Source organism: Ptychodera flava, assembly GCF_041260155.1.
Source record: "Ptychodera flava strain L36383 chromosome 3 unlocalized genomic scaffold, AS_Pfla_20210202 Scaffold_27__1_contigs__length_13241970_pilon, whole genome shotgun sequence".
In the NCBI taxonomy this organism is placed as follows: domain Eukaryota; kingdom Metazoa; phylum Hemichordata; class Enteropneusta; family Ptychoderidae; genus Ptychodera; species Ptychodera flava.
In genome coordinates this window covers 4,912,128-4,927,384 of record NW_027248281.1, presented here as the reverse complement: position 1 = coordinate 4,927,384, position 15,257 = coordinate 4,912,128, and the positions used below count along the sequence as shown (strand labels likewise).

At 35.8% G+C, this 15,257-nt stretch overlaps 1 protein-coding gene across 1 annotated transcript; it reads left to right on the top strand.

Annotated features, from left to right (window-relative positions):
- The first annotated feature begins 10 nt into the window (after nt 1–10).
- On the top strand, nt 11–13,921 carry LOC139126195 (DNA (cytosine-5)-methyltransferase 3A-like). The gene is given in 15 exon segments (XM_070692243.1): nt 11–229; nt 396–476; nt 3,076–3,120; nt 4,289–4,368; nt 4,617–4,664; nt 5,689–5,808; nt 6,568–6,733; nt 6,736–6,780; nt 9,354–9,496; nt 10,406–10,502; nt 10,929–11,074; nt 11,565–11,650; nt 12,318–12,399; nt 12,759–12,877; nt 13,664–13,921. Coding segments are annotated over 15 exon segments (1,503 nt in total). The 5' UTR covers nt 11–132; the 3' UTR covers nt 13,812–13,921.
- The last annotated feature ends 1,336 nt before the right edge of the window (nt 13,922–15,257 follow it).

Sequence of the window (15,257 nt, the reverse complement as noted above, 5' to 3'; positions counted from 1 at the left end):
TAATTTACAGATAGCAGCATGCAGAGCTGGTGTGACCTTCAGTCTCACTGAAGGTGTCGATGACACTCATGTAACAAGTGAAAAAGAGGAAGGGGAAGAAAACTCCAGTCCGATAAGACTGCCAAGAATGAGATGAAGAAATCAATTCACCAAGAATGTAAAGACATGGTTAAGTGGGCAAAAGGAGGCTTTCTTCCAAATGGTCCTCCTTCAATTCAGCCAGTTGCAGGTCATTGCTGTTACGTTATCTTCAAATTTATCATCCGTGATAGGTTTACTAATGATTGAAATACGACTGTCTTTTTGAATCGCTGAATATGTGTAAATATCAATGTAGGTACTAACTTGATCACCTTGTGATAACTTCTACCCTCTGTGATTGTTTTGTCATTCAGATATTGAAGAGCATTTCTCAAAGGAGGATAGTGGAGACGCTATGGATAGTACAATTGATGATGGTACAGTGGAATGTAAAGGTATTATTCATCCAATGGACAAGTCAGTGAGAATTGTAGAGAACCCAAAACAAAGATAAATAAATGAAACTTCACTGCAAAGTTTACAAAAAAACTGCAGCTTGCAAGCAAGCAGATCTTTGGAAAGTTGACAAAGTTGTAACATTCAGAAGCTTATGTGATCAACTTCAAAAAGACTAACAATCTGATTTTTGCTGTCAAGTATTGCTTGGCTTATATTGTGTCAATTAATTGCTAATTTGCATATTTAATGAATTGTCATCACTTCTGGAGATATGTAGTGTGTGGGCCAAGCCTTGTGAAAGTGCTTAGACATGGCATGGAGTTGTTGTGGGTCTTCTGCTTAAACTGATTTCAAGAAAAAATGATACATTTAATGAGGTTTCCAGACATGTTTGAGATCAATTTCAGTTTTTCAAATTCGATCATGATAATTGACCAAAAAGTTTCATTTTCTTGGGTAACTCTACTAATATAAAGAGCAGTATAAAGTTGAAGGACAGATTACTGTTTCCAGTAAACTAAAGGAAATTGTACATATTTGTACAAATTTGATATTTCAATTACCAATTATGAGTAAAAAGACTGAATTTTGTCCAAAATAGCATTTTTTGAGGTTTTCCCCAAAATAATGGTAATGATTTTCAGTGACAGACAACTTTAGTTTCACTCACATTGTACAATAAAACATCAAAGAAGACTGAATATAAGAGAAAGCAATATGAACATTTTATTTCTTGTAATCAAGAATGTGACATAAAACTTCCATTCTTACCACTTCCCCCCCCCCCCAAAGTATGCATAAATGACATGGGTATATGGTTCTATTGTGAAATATGTAAAAATTTAGAAATGGACACTGAAATGACAGGGCATTATTAAAGTATAAAGATGACAAAATTTCAATGAATATGAGGAAAATTATTCTAATTTATTTTTTGCCCATAATCTTCTGAATTGAAGTGTTTCATGTGATATAGAATGCAGATCTCTGGGTGATGGTTGTAAGAATACCTACAAATATAAAAAATGAACCCATGTTTATTCATAGAGACTTATAGTGTTTTGTCAAGAAGACTAGGAAATTATCAAGCCATTTGGATGAAAGAATGTCACCAACAGGTGTTAAACAGGAAATTGAGTTGTGAAATTCAGAACAGTTGATTTGACTGGTAAGATTTGTTTGCTAAAAATTTCTGTGTTACTAGCAGTGCAGATGTGAAAATGCTATAATCTTACAAAGGATAGCTATAATGTTTATTGTCACACTGTGTCTATTCAGTATCACTCAAGTAGCTGCTACTTTATCATCTTCCACCTCAGCTTTGTTTCCACAAGATACACATTCACAGAGCTCAGTACACAGCAATGATGCACGGCAAGAACATCTGGAGCTCTCACACGATGATTTATGGCATTTATATTTGAATCTGTAGTGAACTGAACAGTAAAAATATTTCTGATTTTTCTGTGTTATACCATTTGGAGGCAAGGTGTGAGAAGTGACTATAATACAAACCTGTACAGTCTTGCACATCCACATGGCCAGGTCTAGGCTGATTGGAAATTCTTGTATTCTTTTGTCATCCTCCCATAGCTAAATTTAATTCCTGAGTCAAAATGAAGAAAAAATCAGATAGTTTGATGCTCATAACAATGACAATATAGAAGGCCATATTGAAAGATACTGAAGTGTGCAAAAAATATATTTTCTTGCAGGGAATGTAAAATGACTGTCTATGGCAGAGTTCTCATCAAATATGAAAAATTGGTGAAGCAAAACTTGCGTTAAGCAATAATAAATAATGCAATACAAAAATTAAATACGGATGTCATTAAACAATTACATTCACTTTATAATACCATACATTTGACAAAAAGTATGTTTACGCATTAAAAACATGCCTGTGATTTTGTAGACATACCGGTATATGAATCAGAATATATCATGGCAATGCATTCCTTTGACAACCATACTAATACACTGATGAACATTAATGCATTAATTATTACTTGCAATGATGGATAGATTACCAAATTATTATGTTTATCATGCATACAAAGATTTAACAGTCAAGAAATTTAAAGGCATTTAGCAGTATAAATAGCTAATTAAAGTAAGTCTCCTATGTAATAAACATAGAGGCAATTTCATATATGTTCTGAATGTTTTATGTCAGCCATTTCTCCATCATACCTGGACCAGTTTTTTGCAGATTAGTTGAATTAATTGTGACATTCAAGAGCCAGTGCATGACATCCCTACATGTAATTCTGTTTAGCGTGGTAAAAGGACATAACCCTATGCCATTCATACTGAAATTATGTTTACTATACAATCCAATAGGACATCAGTCACAGACAGGTCTTTGGTACCCTCATTTCTTTTTCATGTTGATCATGTTAACTTCAATTTAGTTACTAACACTGACGAATACCAAATTACAATCAAGGACTATGTCATTGTCAATGACATGTTAATCATAGATTAAAGGTACATTCTTAGTCATTCAGTAGCTTCAAGTTCATTGTGAACAGCAGCTTAAATAGCAAAGGATGTACATAACATCCATGATGGTGTAACTTCTTACTTTTCCAGGAAAGATGCTGGACAAAGTTAGGAAAGGGTTGCTGCAGCTAAAAGGTATGTTACAGATATGTTAGTCCCCACACAGTCAGGGATACTTCGGATTTGGCTTGATGTGTTCAGTCTACAGAGTGGAGGAAATGTTTTATAAGTGTCACAACAAACTTCATGCAAACTTTGAAAAGGCAAATGTACGGTATATTTTTAGTTATTTTGAATGTGATCCAATATTGCTGTAAGTGAACTATTTTGTAAAATATTGTTTATGTCCATTTTCTATCATTGTGGTTCAATTTGTACCAGGACAGTATGCTGAAACTACTAAATATGCAAGTTTGTTTTATAAATGGATGCAGAAAAAGTCACCAGGTGCTATTTCAACACTTTATGTTGTGTGTGATTACTTGATATGCCAAACCAATTGCTTTTAAACTTATTAGAAGGAGAGCGTGCTGTTCTGTATTCCTGTACATCAGCATGTCAGTTTGTTGGACACTACTATGAATTATACTGTGCCAACAATTTTTCTTAGCACTGCTTTCAATTTTGTCCTTAGGCATTTTTTGAAAAAGCTACACAACATCATTAAAGGGGAAGTTCACTGACATTGATTTTTACGCATGTACTAGCTCTTAGGTCACTCATTCCAAAAAAGCTGTTTACGCAATTTATAACTCCCACGATTTTTTATAAAAGTAGTGGCTTAAGTTGCATTTTAAGGTTCCATCAACTCACTGTGGGAAAATGCGCCAAGCTTGGCGCTTTCATCACATGATATGGCCATGACCATCTTCTGATGGGTAGGACATTATCATTCATGTTCACACAAGGCTGTGCATATTTGCATATTGATGGTTTTGAATTATGCAAATATGCACAGTCTGGTGTGAATGTGAGGGAGTGAACAGTGCCATACCCATTAGAAGATGCTGGTCCCTGCCATATCACGTGATGAAAGCGACAAGGTTGGCACTTTTTTCCCATGATTCAATATACCGGTACAATGAGTTGATGAAGCCCTAAAATGCAATTTCTGCATCAATTTTTACCTGTTTTTGTAAAAATTGAGGGAGCTATAAATGGCAAGAAACAGCTTTTCTGGATTAAGTGACCCAAAGCATAGCACATATGTAAAACTGGACCTTGGTAAACTTCCCTTAGATACAACACTAAAAATGTTGTATTTACCATGACTTTCATACAGTTTTAAATTTCGGTTTTCTAGATTTGTGTGTACGCTGTGGTGTTGGTAAAGTTGTAATTGAACACCCCTTAGTGAAAGGTGGTTTGTGCCATGATTGTAAGGTGAGATCTTTGACATGTTTATAATTTCCAAAACTCATGTTCATTTGTAACCATGAAGTGTAACAGTGTGTTTTCTGTCAATATACCAATTCTAAATCTCATAACACGAAAGATGGAGGACATCGCCAGGCACAAATAGAAATATTTACACTTGTTTATGAAGGCATTTTTAGGATGATTAGAATGTAACCAATTAGTAATTAAAGTATTCATCAACAATGTTGACAATACACTGTTTGTTATTGCAGGTAGCTTTCAAAGAGTCAGCGTTTGTGTATGAAATAGATGGATACCAGGTAAGACTTCTGTGTTCAGAAAATATGTTTCAGCTAGTTGCTATCATTATTCTAGCAGTACCAATGAGACATTCTATACACCATAAAGTGTTGACATTTATCAAACATTTTCTTTCATTCGTCAGTCCAGAGGAGTTATGAATTTTGCTCTAGTCTGTCCTTCTCTCCATCCTTCTGTCAGTCCATCCACACAGATAACTTAGACATGCCCATATCAATTTATTTCAAACATAGTGCAAGCAGAATACACAATTTGTCTTGTGGGTGTGATTGTGATGCATGTGATTGTCACTGATTATTAAGAAGGGGCTAGATTATCTTGCTGATGTTGCTATTGTAGGTGAAACACCTATTCATTGATTCAATATACTGACAATTAAACACTTGTTCATAAGAATATAAACCCTAACTTCTGTATTTCTACCTCAGCTGTACCATATGGCCTGTGTGCACACATAGTGACAATGGCAACATTGACAGATATAAATAACAATTAATAATCCTTTATTTCTTTTTTTGCCAAGTCCTTTCAAATGGAGTAACTATTGTGTTTGTTAAACGTAGCTTTATACACTGCCAGGTCACCATTTATAAAGATTTGCACTACCTATACATATATTATTCCGCGGGATGGACTTACATGTCTATCCATCCATCTTTAACTCAAACCATCACCATAACTCCATGTTACCACTTTGCAGTCACCTTTCAGTAATAATTGTTTGTATACCCTACCATTTTACACAAATTTAGCTTAATTAAACAGACATTGCACATGCACATCAATACAAAGTCAATACTTCTCAGCCATTTTCTTGATATGTTTTGACCAATTCCACTTCACCATGATTTCTGTCAATAGTGTCAAAATTTATTAAACAAGCAAAGACTATAAGTCATTTACTATAATTTGTATCTTGAAAATTTATATCAGAGGTGAAAACTCAACCGACACCTACAAATTTGCAGGGATGAGATGTTATTTTTATTACCCGGTCATTTTTACATTATTCTCTTATTTTAGGCTTTCTGTTCTGTATGTTGTGAAGGTACACAAATGATAATTTGTGACAACCGCAATTGTTCAAGGTCTTTCTGCACAGCTTGCATGGACAGTTTTGATGGGCCAGTAACATCTGAACAGGTCTGTTTTGATTTTCTTGCTTCAAAATCATAGAAAGTTAAAAATGTTCCAGAAAGTTCGAGAGCATGTACCGGTATAAGTAAATCATGTGATCAAAATGCAAAGTGCCAGGGCGATCTTCCAATAATGTAGTTACATGTACATTGCTGTTTATACAGAAAGTTTGGTTTTTCTCCTTTTAAAGGCCTTTAAAGTAGTATGTGCCTCGAAAGTTAAAGACTTTCTCTTTCAAAATCAAGAATAAAAATCAGGGGTCACATGCAAATTTTAGTACCAGAGAAAGAAATTACCCTAGATTTAACAATATTTGAAATTCAAAATGGCCGCCATCTCTTGTGTAACTCTACAGGGAAAATACATTTTCAGTTTTCAAAAAACTGAGATGGTAAAAGTTTTTTTTCTCCCAGGGCTTCAAAATGAGCCCCCACAAGTGGTAGATCAGAAATGAACTGGAAAAGTTTGAGAGTCTGAATATCTGTCCAATTCCTGAGGCGCATTTTACCTTAAAGCTGTAGATACACTTGTAGTGTAACATTTTGTTCACTTTTGTGTGATAATGTGTTAAAGAACTGATTGACCTGCCAATCAATTTGGGAATGAATTAAAAGTTACATCAGCTTAATGATAATATCAAATAAAAACCAGAATGCAGTCATGTGTATATGCAGTCTGTTCAGTTTTACCTGTCTGTTCAGGAGTAACTGTTATATTGGCAGTATTTAAATTCAAGTGTGACGTCATATTTTTTAATACCTACAGGCTAGGGAAAGAAATCCATGGCTATGTTACATGTGTAGACCTGCGTGTACTGGTCTGTTACAACGCAGAGAAGACTGGCCAGCCAGATTGTTTGACATCTTTGCTACTGAAAGGACACTCAAACAATATTCAACACCACAGCTTTACTTTCCCATTTCAGCAGACGATAGAAACCTATCAGAGTGTTGTCTTTGTTTGATGGTATTGCTGCTGGTAAGTTGAAAATAAAGGCACCAGGAATTGTCTAAATTGTTTGTTTGTCAAATATTTCAGGAACCAACACACCCATCAAGGTCCATCACACTTGTCATGATTTTGGTGCAGTCATAATGATATTAAGCAAGAAATAGTGAGAAACCTCCTGGAGACCTTGTGAAGTTTGCTGCCACTGAAGTTCCAGCGGACTATACCATTATTTTGTAGGGGTGGCTGATGGTTGTGAAGGGCTGAATACAGATACAATAGAAGGGTGGGACTAACCTTTGTGGCAGTAGTAGTTTTGTCAATGTTATACCACCTTTTGGAGGTCATTTGCCATATTTATTTCTGAAGATGTGAAAGACATATTCACTCCATCCAAATTTTATCCTCCTGTAATGTCTTTTGCCTTTTGGCACGCCACTTCACACATTCTAACCTTTGTACATGTAGTTGAGCAGAACCCATTTTTGCTGTGAATAATACCTGTTCATTTTGGCACCTTTCTTCACACATTCTATTACAGCAGCACTTGTTAGTGTAGTTGAACTAGAACCACAGTACGTAGTTCAACTTTGGCAAACTCATCTGTACAATGTGCATGAACATAAGAAAGTTCTAATGACTTTAAATAACCCGTCCCCATGTAGGATTTATTGAATTAGTACATTGTTGTAGTTGAACTTTGGCAAATGTGTTGTCAAGCGGATATTCAGCCGCTCACACCCATTTGGCTCCCCTAAAAAATAGTAGTGCAGTCCACTTGGTACTTCCGTGGCAGCACACTTGACAAGGTCCCCTATTGCTACATGTATATTATAAAACACTTTAACAAGCAAAAGAGAAATAATTTACTATGGCCCCTGATATTGGGGTTGTCTAACTTCAAATGTTGTAAGCCAGTATGACTGAACATTTTCAGTAAAATTTTGTTAGTTGTAGCACCATGAATGCACTAACATTCCCTGCATTTAAACATTTTCAAGTGCAAACATCCTTATAAATCACTTTTTAGTACTCTTTGTATGTACACAAAACAAGGGCACAGATATGGCAGTTGAAGACACAAGTCTTTGTTTTTTCCATTTACTGCTGATAGTGTCACAGAGAAAGATCTGTGTGGCACATAAATGCTTTAATGTGCTCCCAATATGAAAGGTTACCAGGAACCCAGTTGAAATGGAATGTTAAGATAATGTAGGTAAGCACTGAATTGCCAATTCCCAAGTTTTATGAGCTCCCAGGTACCCTACATATTGCAAAGCTACCACCACCACGCCCATCCCCACCCCCGACGGAGACTGTGAGCTGAGTACATCTTAGCTGATAGCCTGCCCTCTTAACGAAAGCACTTTAAACTTTTCACCATCACTGGATGGGTCAAGGGAATTTTCCCACCTTTTAATAGGAAATACAAGTGCTGGACTTGATGGTGGGGCTCGGATTAGCTCACCTATGTTCCTGTATGCTTTTAAGGGAAACAATAACTGAGTCTGCAATGTTTGTGAGTGGGTTAAGTTAAACCCATTCTAGAAAATGGTTTTCCAGCGAGGCTAGAATCTAAACAAATGATCCTACCCCTGAGTACAAGCAGTGTGCCCTTTAAGGGGAGGTAAGAAATTTTGTTGAGCCAAACTGAAGAAAAAGTGACTTGTTGTGCATCACCAACATACATGGCACAAAAGGATATAACCACAAGTCAGCAGTTGTAAGTATAGCGCCCTCTATTGTCACAAATCTTGATTTCCTGATACTCTTGTGTGAGTCAGTAAGAAGACAATCAAAACAAAAATGGCTGCGCTCTTCCCATCAGAAAAACAGCAAGACAAGTTATTATCAGCACATAGTATCAAAAAACTACAAGGAAATATGTTATCTTTGTAAATAATGAATCCACTGTGATGATAAATTTCCAGAAGTACTTTCTGCTAATGCAGACATCATTAAAGGGGAGGTTCACCATGGCTGATCTTTATATATGTGCTAGCTTTAAGGTTGCTTATACCATAAAAGCCATTTTTACCATTTACAACTCTTGCAATTTTTTACAAAAAGAGGTAAATATATAAAGCGGAAGTTGCATTTTGGGGCTTCATCAACTTAATGCATTTTGAATCATGTGGTGAAATCTGCAAATTTATATTTTGGGGGGCAATTTTTGCCATTTTGGTTAAAAACTATGTTCCTTAAACACTGCTCCTCTGATAGCTTTGATATCGGTAGACAGGCTCCTTGTGGGTTATCTAATTTATGATGTATTGAAATGATGTCAATTTTTGCCGTATTTGGTCAAAAATTTTTTTTTCTAAAAAACTGCTTGTCTGAAAGCCTTTGTGTATTTGTGTGTTTTTGCAGCTATTTTTGCCATTTTTTGTCAGGCCACTGAAATGAGCTGTCAAAGATTCCCACCTTCTTCAACAACACAGCTGTTACAAATAGTTATTCTCTACATAACAAAACGGAGCTGTATTGGCTGTTAGGTTACTTGTATAAGTTTTGCTGCTATAGTAATGGTGAGCAATACAAGTTAGTATTAGAGTCACAAACATTTGATGAATTTAATTCTGTTTTTTTTTTCTAATTATAAGGTAAAGTGGCCCTTGAACAACTTGGTTTCAAAGTGGAGACTTACTATGCATCTGAGATTGATGAAGATGCAATAAGCATTGCAAAAGTCCAACACAGTGATATCAGACATGTAGGGATGTGCAGCCGTATTACTGACCAAAATGTAAGTGCTTGTATATGTAGAGGAGTAGCATGGTGACTTAGTACCGGGCAGAAATCATGTACCACTACATACACTAAGTAACTGACACCATCAGACAGTAACTTGTTTTAATTTGCATTGCTTTTATCTTTCCATTGGTTACTGCATGATATGGACAACCTAATAAAGCCGTAACATTTTGCAGTTTTTCAGCCAAATTCATTACCAGGATTGCCCTTAATTAGTTTAATCACTGCAGTCTTCATCAAAGTATACATCAGTGCTGTCGTTATCAAAGGACTGAAAATATTTTACCATTATAGCATTCAACTTGCAAAGTGGCAATGGATAAATTAGTCACAGATACCAACCAGCCCTTGTTCAGAGTTCAAGTGTACCGGGATACTATTCATTGCTTTGTTTTACATAACCTATGGAATGAAACAGCCATAATTTCCCCCCATGTTAAGTGCGGTGATATAAAACTTTCATGGGAATCTTCCCTTGGAACCTGCAATGTTCAGTATGAACAACGTTAAAGCCCCAGTGCTGCTAACTTTTGATGATAATTTCACCATTTTTATTTTGAATGTGAACCATAATTCCTTGTTCTTCTCCCCAAAGAATGTTGATATACACAGTATCCAGCTTGTCAACTCAGCCCCTATGGTTGTAAACTGCATTGTTATTGTTGAAAACTGACTTCTGGTCCGGACTAGAATTCAATTCAATATTCATGCATTTTACACATATAGACGCTAAGTTGACAAGCTAAATAGTGGGTGTTTCAACACTCTTTGGGGAGTAGAATAAGAAGTTGCAATTGATTTATAAAATAAAAATAATGAAAAAACCATCGAAAGTTAGCAGCACTGGGGCTTTAATGACCATAGACTTTATCTATGCTTTCTTGTCTATACTGCATAAAAGCTAGATGAATGGGGCCCGTTTGACCTCCTCATTGGTGGTAGTCCATGCAATGACCTGTCCTTGGCAAATCCTAACAGAAGAGGTATTTACCATCCACGTAAGTTTTGATTTAATTATCACAGTTAAGATACATCATGTCAGATTTACTAACTGTATAAACATTTCCAACTATAGTCATTCAGACCTATCATTTTCTTCAATTGTGGTTAGCCAGCCCCTTTCATTTTTACCTTTCACATCTCACAGTCTGCAGTCTGCAGTCATATCTCACTGAAATTCACAGGTGTTTGTTCCTTGAAGATGTTTGCTCATCAATTTAATAGTTTACAAAAATCAGTCACCATGGAAACATGTGCCTACCACAATTTGAATGACATTGTACGTTATAGAGGTGGAACAAAAATTGTTTGTAAGCAATTCAGCAAAACTCATTACTTTCATGTATCAGTTGCTGATATGCTACATCACACTACCTATTGAATATTAAGTCTTATATTGAACAATAATTTATTTTCACTTTCAGGTGGCACTGGCATCCTTTTCTTCCATTATTATCGAATTTTAGAAGAACTGATGGAAAGGTCTGAAGGACGGTGTTTCTTCTGGTTGTATGAGAATGTATCAAGCATGAGAACCAAGGACAAGACTGTAATTTGTAGATTTTTGAAGGTAAAGAAAACAGCTAACACTTTGTTGAACCATCCTGAACAGTTTGCCTTGCTTAATTAATTTTCTTCATACTTCAATTAATTAATTAATTAGCTTACTTCCACGTAAGTTAATCAAGCCATGAAGTCAGATATTGCTAAGGATATAATGGTGATATTTTAGAAGTGTGCCTTACTATGCCTGTCCTTCTGTATAGAATTAACCGTAGCTTGCATAGTCATAGGACTATGTTAGGATGTCGTTTGAAATGTACATTTACTGTTTAGAGAGCTGATTTTCAACCAATAAAGTGGACAGGATACTGTACTGGTAAAATATTTTTCTGGCACTGGACCTCAATGTTGTCCAAGTCATAATATCACAAAACATTTGGTATTTTCAGTCCATGAAGTTCTGTAGAAATTTGTTTGGAGCTTTTGGTGAAAACAATTACAAGTAATTAAATTAATTCAACATCATTTTTTCTCTCAATGTTTTATTTCATGGACAGTGTGATCCGTTGACATTGGATGCATATGATTTTACAGCAGCTCACAGAGCTAGGTGCTACTGGGGTAACTTGCCAGCTATGGACAGGTATGTCATAAATGACAGTTTTGATTCATTTGAGACTCAAGTGACATGTATGAAGAATAGCAAGTCATCTTGTGTGTGTGTGTGTGTGTGTGTGTGTGGTGTGTGTGTGTGTGTGTGACAAACATACTGAAATCCAGTTCACCACTAAATTATTGCTTTACCAGACTTGTCTTTCTTAATCATTGAACTTCCTGTTAACATGCAGGATTGGTGGGAATGGCAGTAACCCAATAATCAACACACATATATATATATACCTAATCTTCACTGTATTATATGCAAAAATTACATGACATGTTGAAACATGTAATATAGTCATTGTTGAAGAAAAACTCATTTTCAGAATGACAAATGGTTAAGATGTTTTTGATCTTGGTTTGGTTTAGATGGCAGCAAAAAATATTATACAATTGTTAAATTGTAAAATATAATCCCAGACAATTCTTTTTAGATCCAGACAATTATTTTTTCATATTTTACCCAAAATTTTGATCAAAAGCTGTAGCCATTGAAATTGTTCCAAATTATCATAAGAATCACTGACAAACTCATAAAAATTTGTAAAATATTGCACTAAAATTTTGGTTGAAAAATTCAGCACTCAAAGGGTTAATCATGTCGAAGCACTATTTTTTTAGCATCTTTACCTTTAAAATTTCTGTTTCAGGCCATGCCTAACAACTGCATCCAAATCCCTTGAACTGGATGGCTGTTTAACAGGTGTACGTGGTAGTTCAAGAAAGACCACTGTAAGCAAACTTTATTATTGTAACTCTAGTGAGTTACCTTCATCATTGTCAACCTCATTTGCAATTAATCATCATTACATCCACATTTGGCATGTTAGACCACACTTAATGACGAATATTGCTCAGATTCTTTGCTTGGAATTTTTTGTTGTGTCCTATGTACTGTAGTTAAAGATAAAAGCTGAAATTGTTAGAAATGTGTTGTTTGAATTTAATGTGACAGAGTAATCTATGTTACATACACAGGAAACATTTCCATCAGGAATATCTTGTAAATCAATTTTAGATGAATATATTATCTGTGCCCACCCAATACAATACTAGATACACACTACCTTTTTCATGACCTGACTCACCAGTTTACAAAGATCCGAACAGTGACCACTAGATTCAACTCATTGGAGCAAGGAAAAGCTAGGCAGCTGCCTGTTTCCATGGAAGAAAATCCTGACAGAATTTGGTCCAGGGAAATGGAAACGTATGTACTGTCATATAGTTAACAATCAGAATTTGCCGTATCAACAGTAGAATTAATTAATTAAATGGTTAGGTTTTATTTGCATTCCAAGGCCACCGGAACAGTAGAAACAGATTGTGAACTGACTATAATAGCACAAGATAATACCATGAAAACTTTACAGCAATCACATTTCAAAATTTTATCAATTTTGATGAGCAGTTGTAGATTCATGAATGAGATTTTTAGCTTATGCACGTCAGAAAAGCAATATCAAGACACAAAGAAAAGGGCAGTTGGTCAATAGTGGATTGTCACGGACATCTTATATTGCTCAATAACACACACTACACTTGAAAATTATTTATTGTCATGTTGGTCAATGAACGGTGTTCTTTTTTTAACAAATGTATAAAAAAATGTGTATTGCAAATTTGTTGAAGAATACAGAAGTTTGACAACAAGCATACCGCACTTAGATGTGAGTGTGATGAAAAGCAACAAGGCATGGTACAATGACTGTGTATATCAATTTGATAAAAATACCCATTCAAGTTGAGTTTGCTTCTAGTTGCTAATAGATTGATATATAGCAGGTGCCTTGACGTGTTCACACTGTTATAAACATCCAACATTACTTTTGGATTTTGTGAAGGAAAGTCTGTGTACCTTTCACAGTTTTGTCTTTTTTGTTTTGTACTGTTGTTTGTGCAACTGTTTCTGTGTGTCATTCTTGAGTACGTAAACACAGCTGGAACTAAGGCTCTTGGATATTTCTTTCCTTACTCTCTTTATTAATGTTTTCAGTGTCTTTGGATTCCCAACACACTATACAGAACACAGAAATTTGAGCACAGCTCGTCGTCAACAGTTACTTGGCAAATCATGGAGTGTTCCTGTCATCAAACATCTGCTATCTCCTCTCAAGGAATACTTTGCTTCTGGTAAAGATTAGGAGGAGTGGCATTCTGCCAAAACATTGATAAGGTAGAGGTTAGAAGAATATGACCATCATTATTTGTTTCTCATTTGTTATGCATATTTTACTTGACTTTGTAGGTTTTAACTCTTTTGATGTGACAGTGTGTTAGTTTCTTAGCATCACCATTGTCAATATTGTTCTTCACTCAGTTCAGTTTACTAAGGAGACGTCACCAGTGAAGTGTTACTTCAGTTGAAAATTATTCCAGATTTAATCAGTAGAGTTCAGGTTGACGATTTTTACAGTCTGTGTATGTATAAAACTTATCGCTTTCAACTTAATACAGATTACTGCAAATGACATGTACAATCATTATTTCCAGTAATGATGTTGTCCTGTATTGTAACAGTTCCTTTGGAAATTGTGTTACTAGAGCTACACATTGCCTGAAATGATTCTGTTTGATAATGGAAAGAGTTCTAATTGGTTTAAAAATTTGATACAAATTATTCTAAGCGGCAAGTGGAAACGTTGTCCAGTTCTAATTTTACATGTCAACAGAGAATACTGAATAGTATTTGTTTTTGCAGTTGTATGTAGAGTTGTCATTTGATTTCTGATCATTGCCAAATACAATATTACAGCAATGTTTTGTTCAGCAGTTTTATTACAGTGTATGTATCTTGAGACTTTAAAACACTGGAGGTCATACAGAACAACTTGAGCCATTTGCTTGAAATATGCTTCATTCTATGTGGACAGGTTCTTGTAGTAACTTTTTAGTCCCCACGGACACCGTCCGGGGGGACTTATAGGTTTGGTCATGTCCGTGCGTCCGTCCGTCCGTGCGTCCGTCCCCGCTCCGTCCGTCCGTCCGTCCGTTCACGCAGATATCTCAGAGACGCCTGGAGCGATTTCGTTCAAACTTGGTACAAGGATAGTACCCTACCTCATACAGATGCACGTCGATTTGTTTCACAATGCGATCAAATTTGGCGGTGTTAGAGGACTTTTTAGTTTTCACCTCCATAGACTCCCATGTATAAGGCAGTCAGTCCATAGACTCCCATGTATAAGGCCGTCCATAGACTCCCATGTATAAGGCGGTCCATAGACTCCCATGTATAAGGCGGTCCATAGACTCCCATGTATAAGGAAGTCCATAGACTACCATGTATAAGGCAGTCCATAGACTCCCATGTATAAGGCAGTCCATAGACTCCCATGTATAAGGCAGTCCATAGACTCCATGTATAAGGCAGTCCATAGACTCCCATGTATAAGGAAGTCCATAGACTCCCATGTATAAGGCAGTCCATAGACTCCCATGTATCAGGCAGTCCATAGACTCCATGTATAAGGCCAAGAAAAATAAAAATTTAGTTTCTCATAGTATTCATATTGCAAAAAGGATGCAGTGACACAGTTTTTAGTCCCCACAGATAAAGTCCAGGGGCTCATAGATTGGGTCATGTCAGT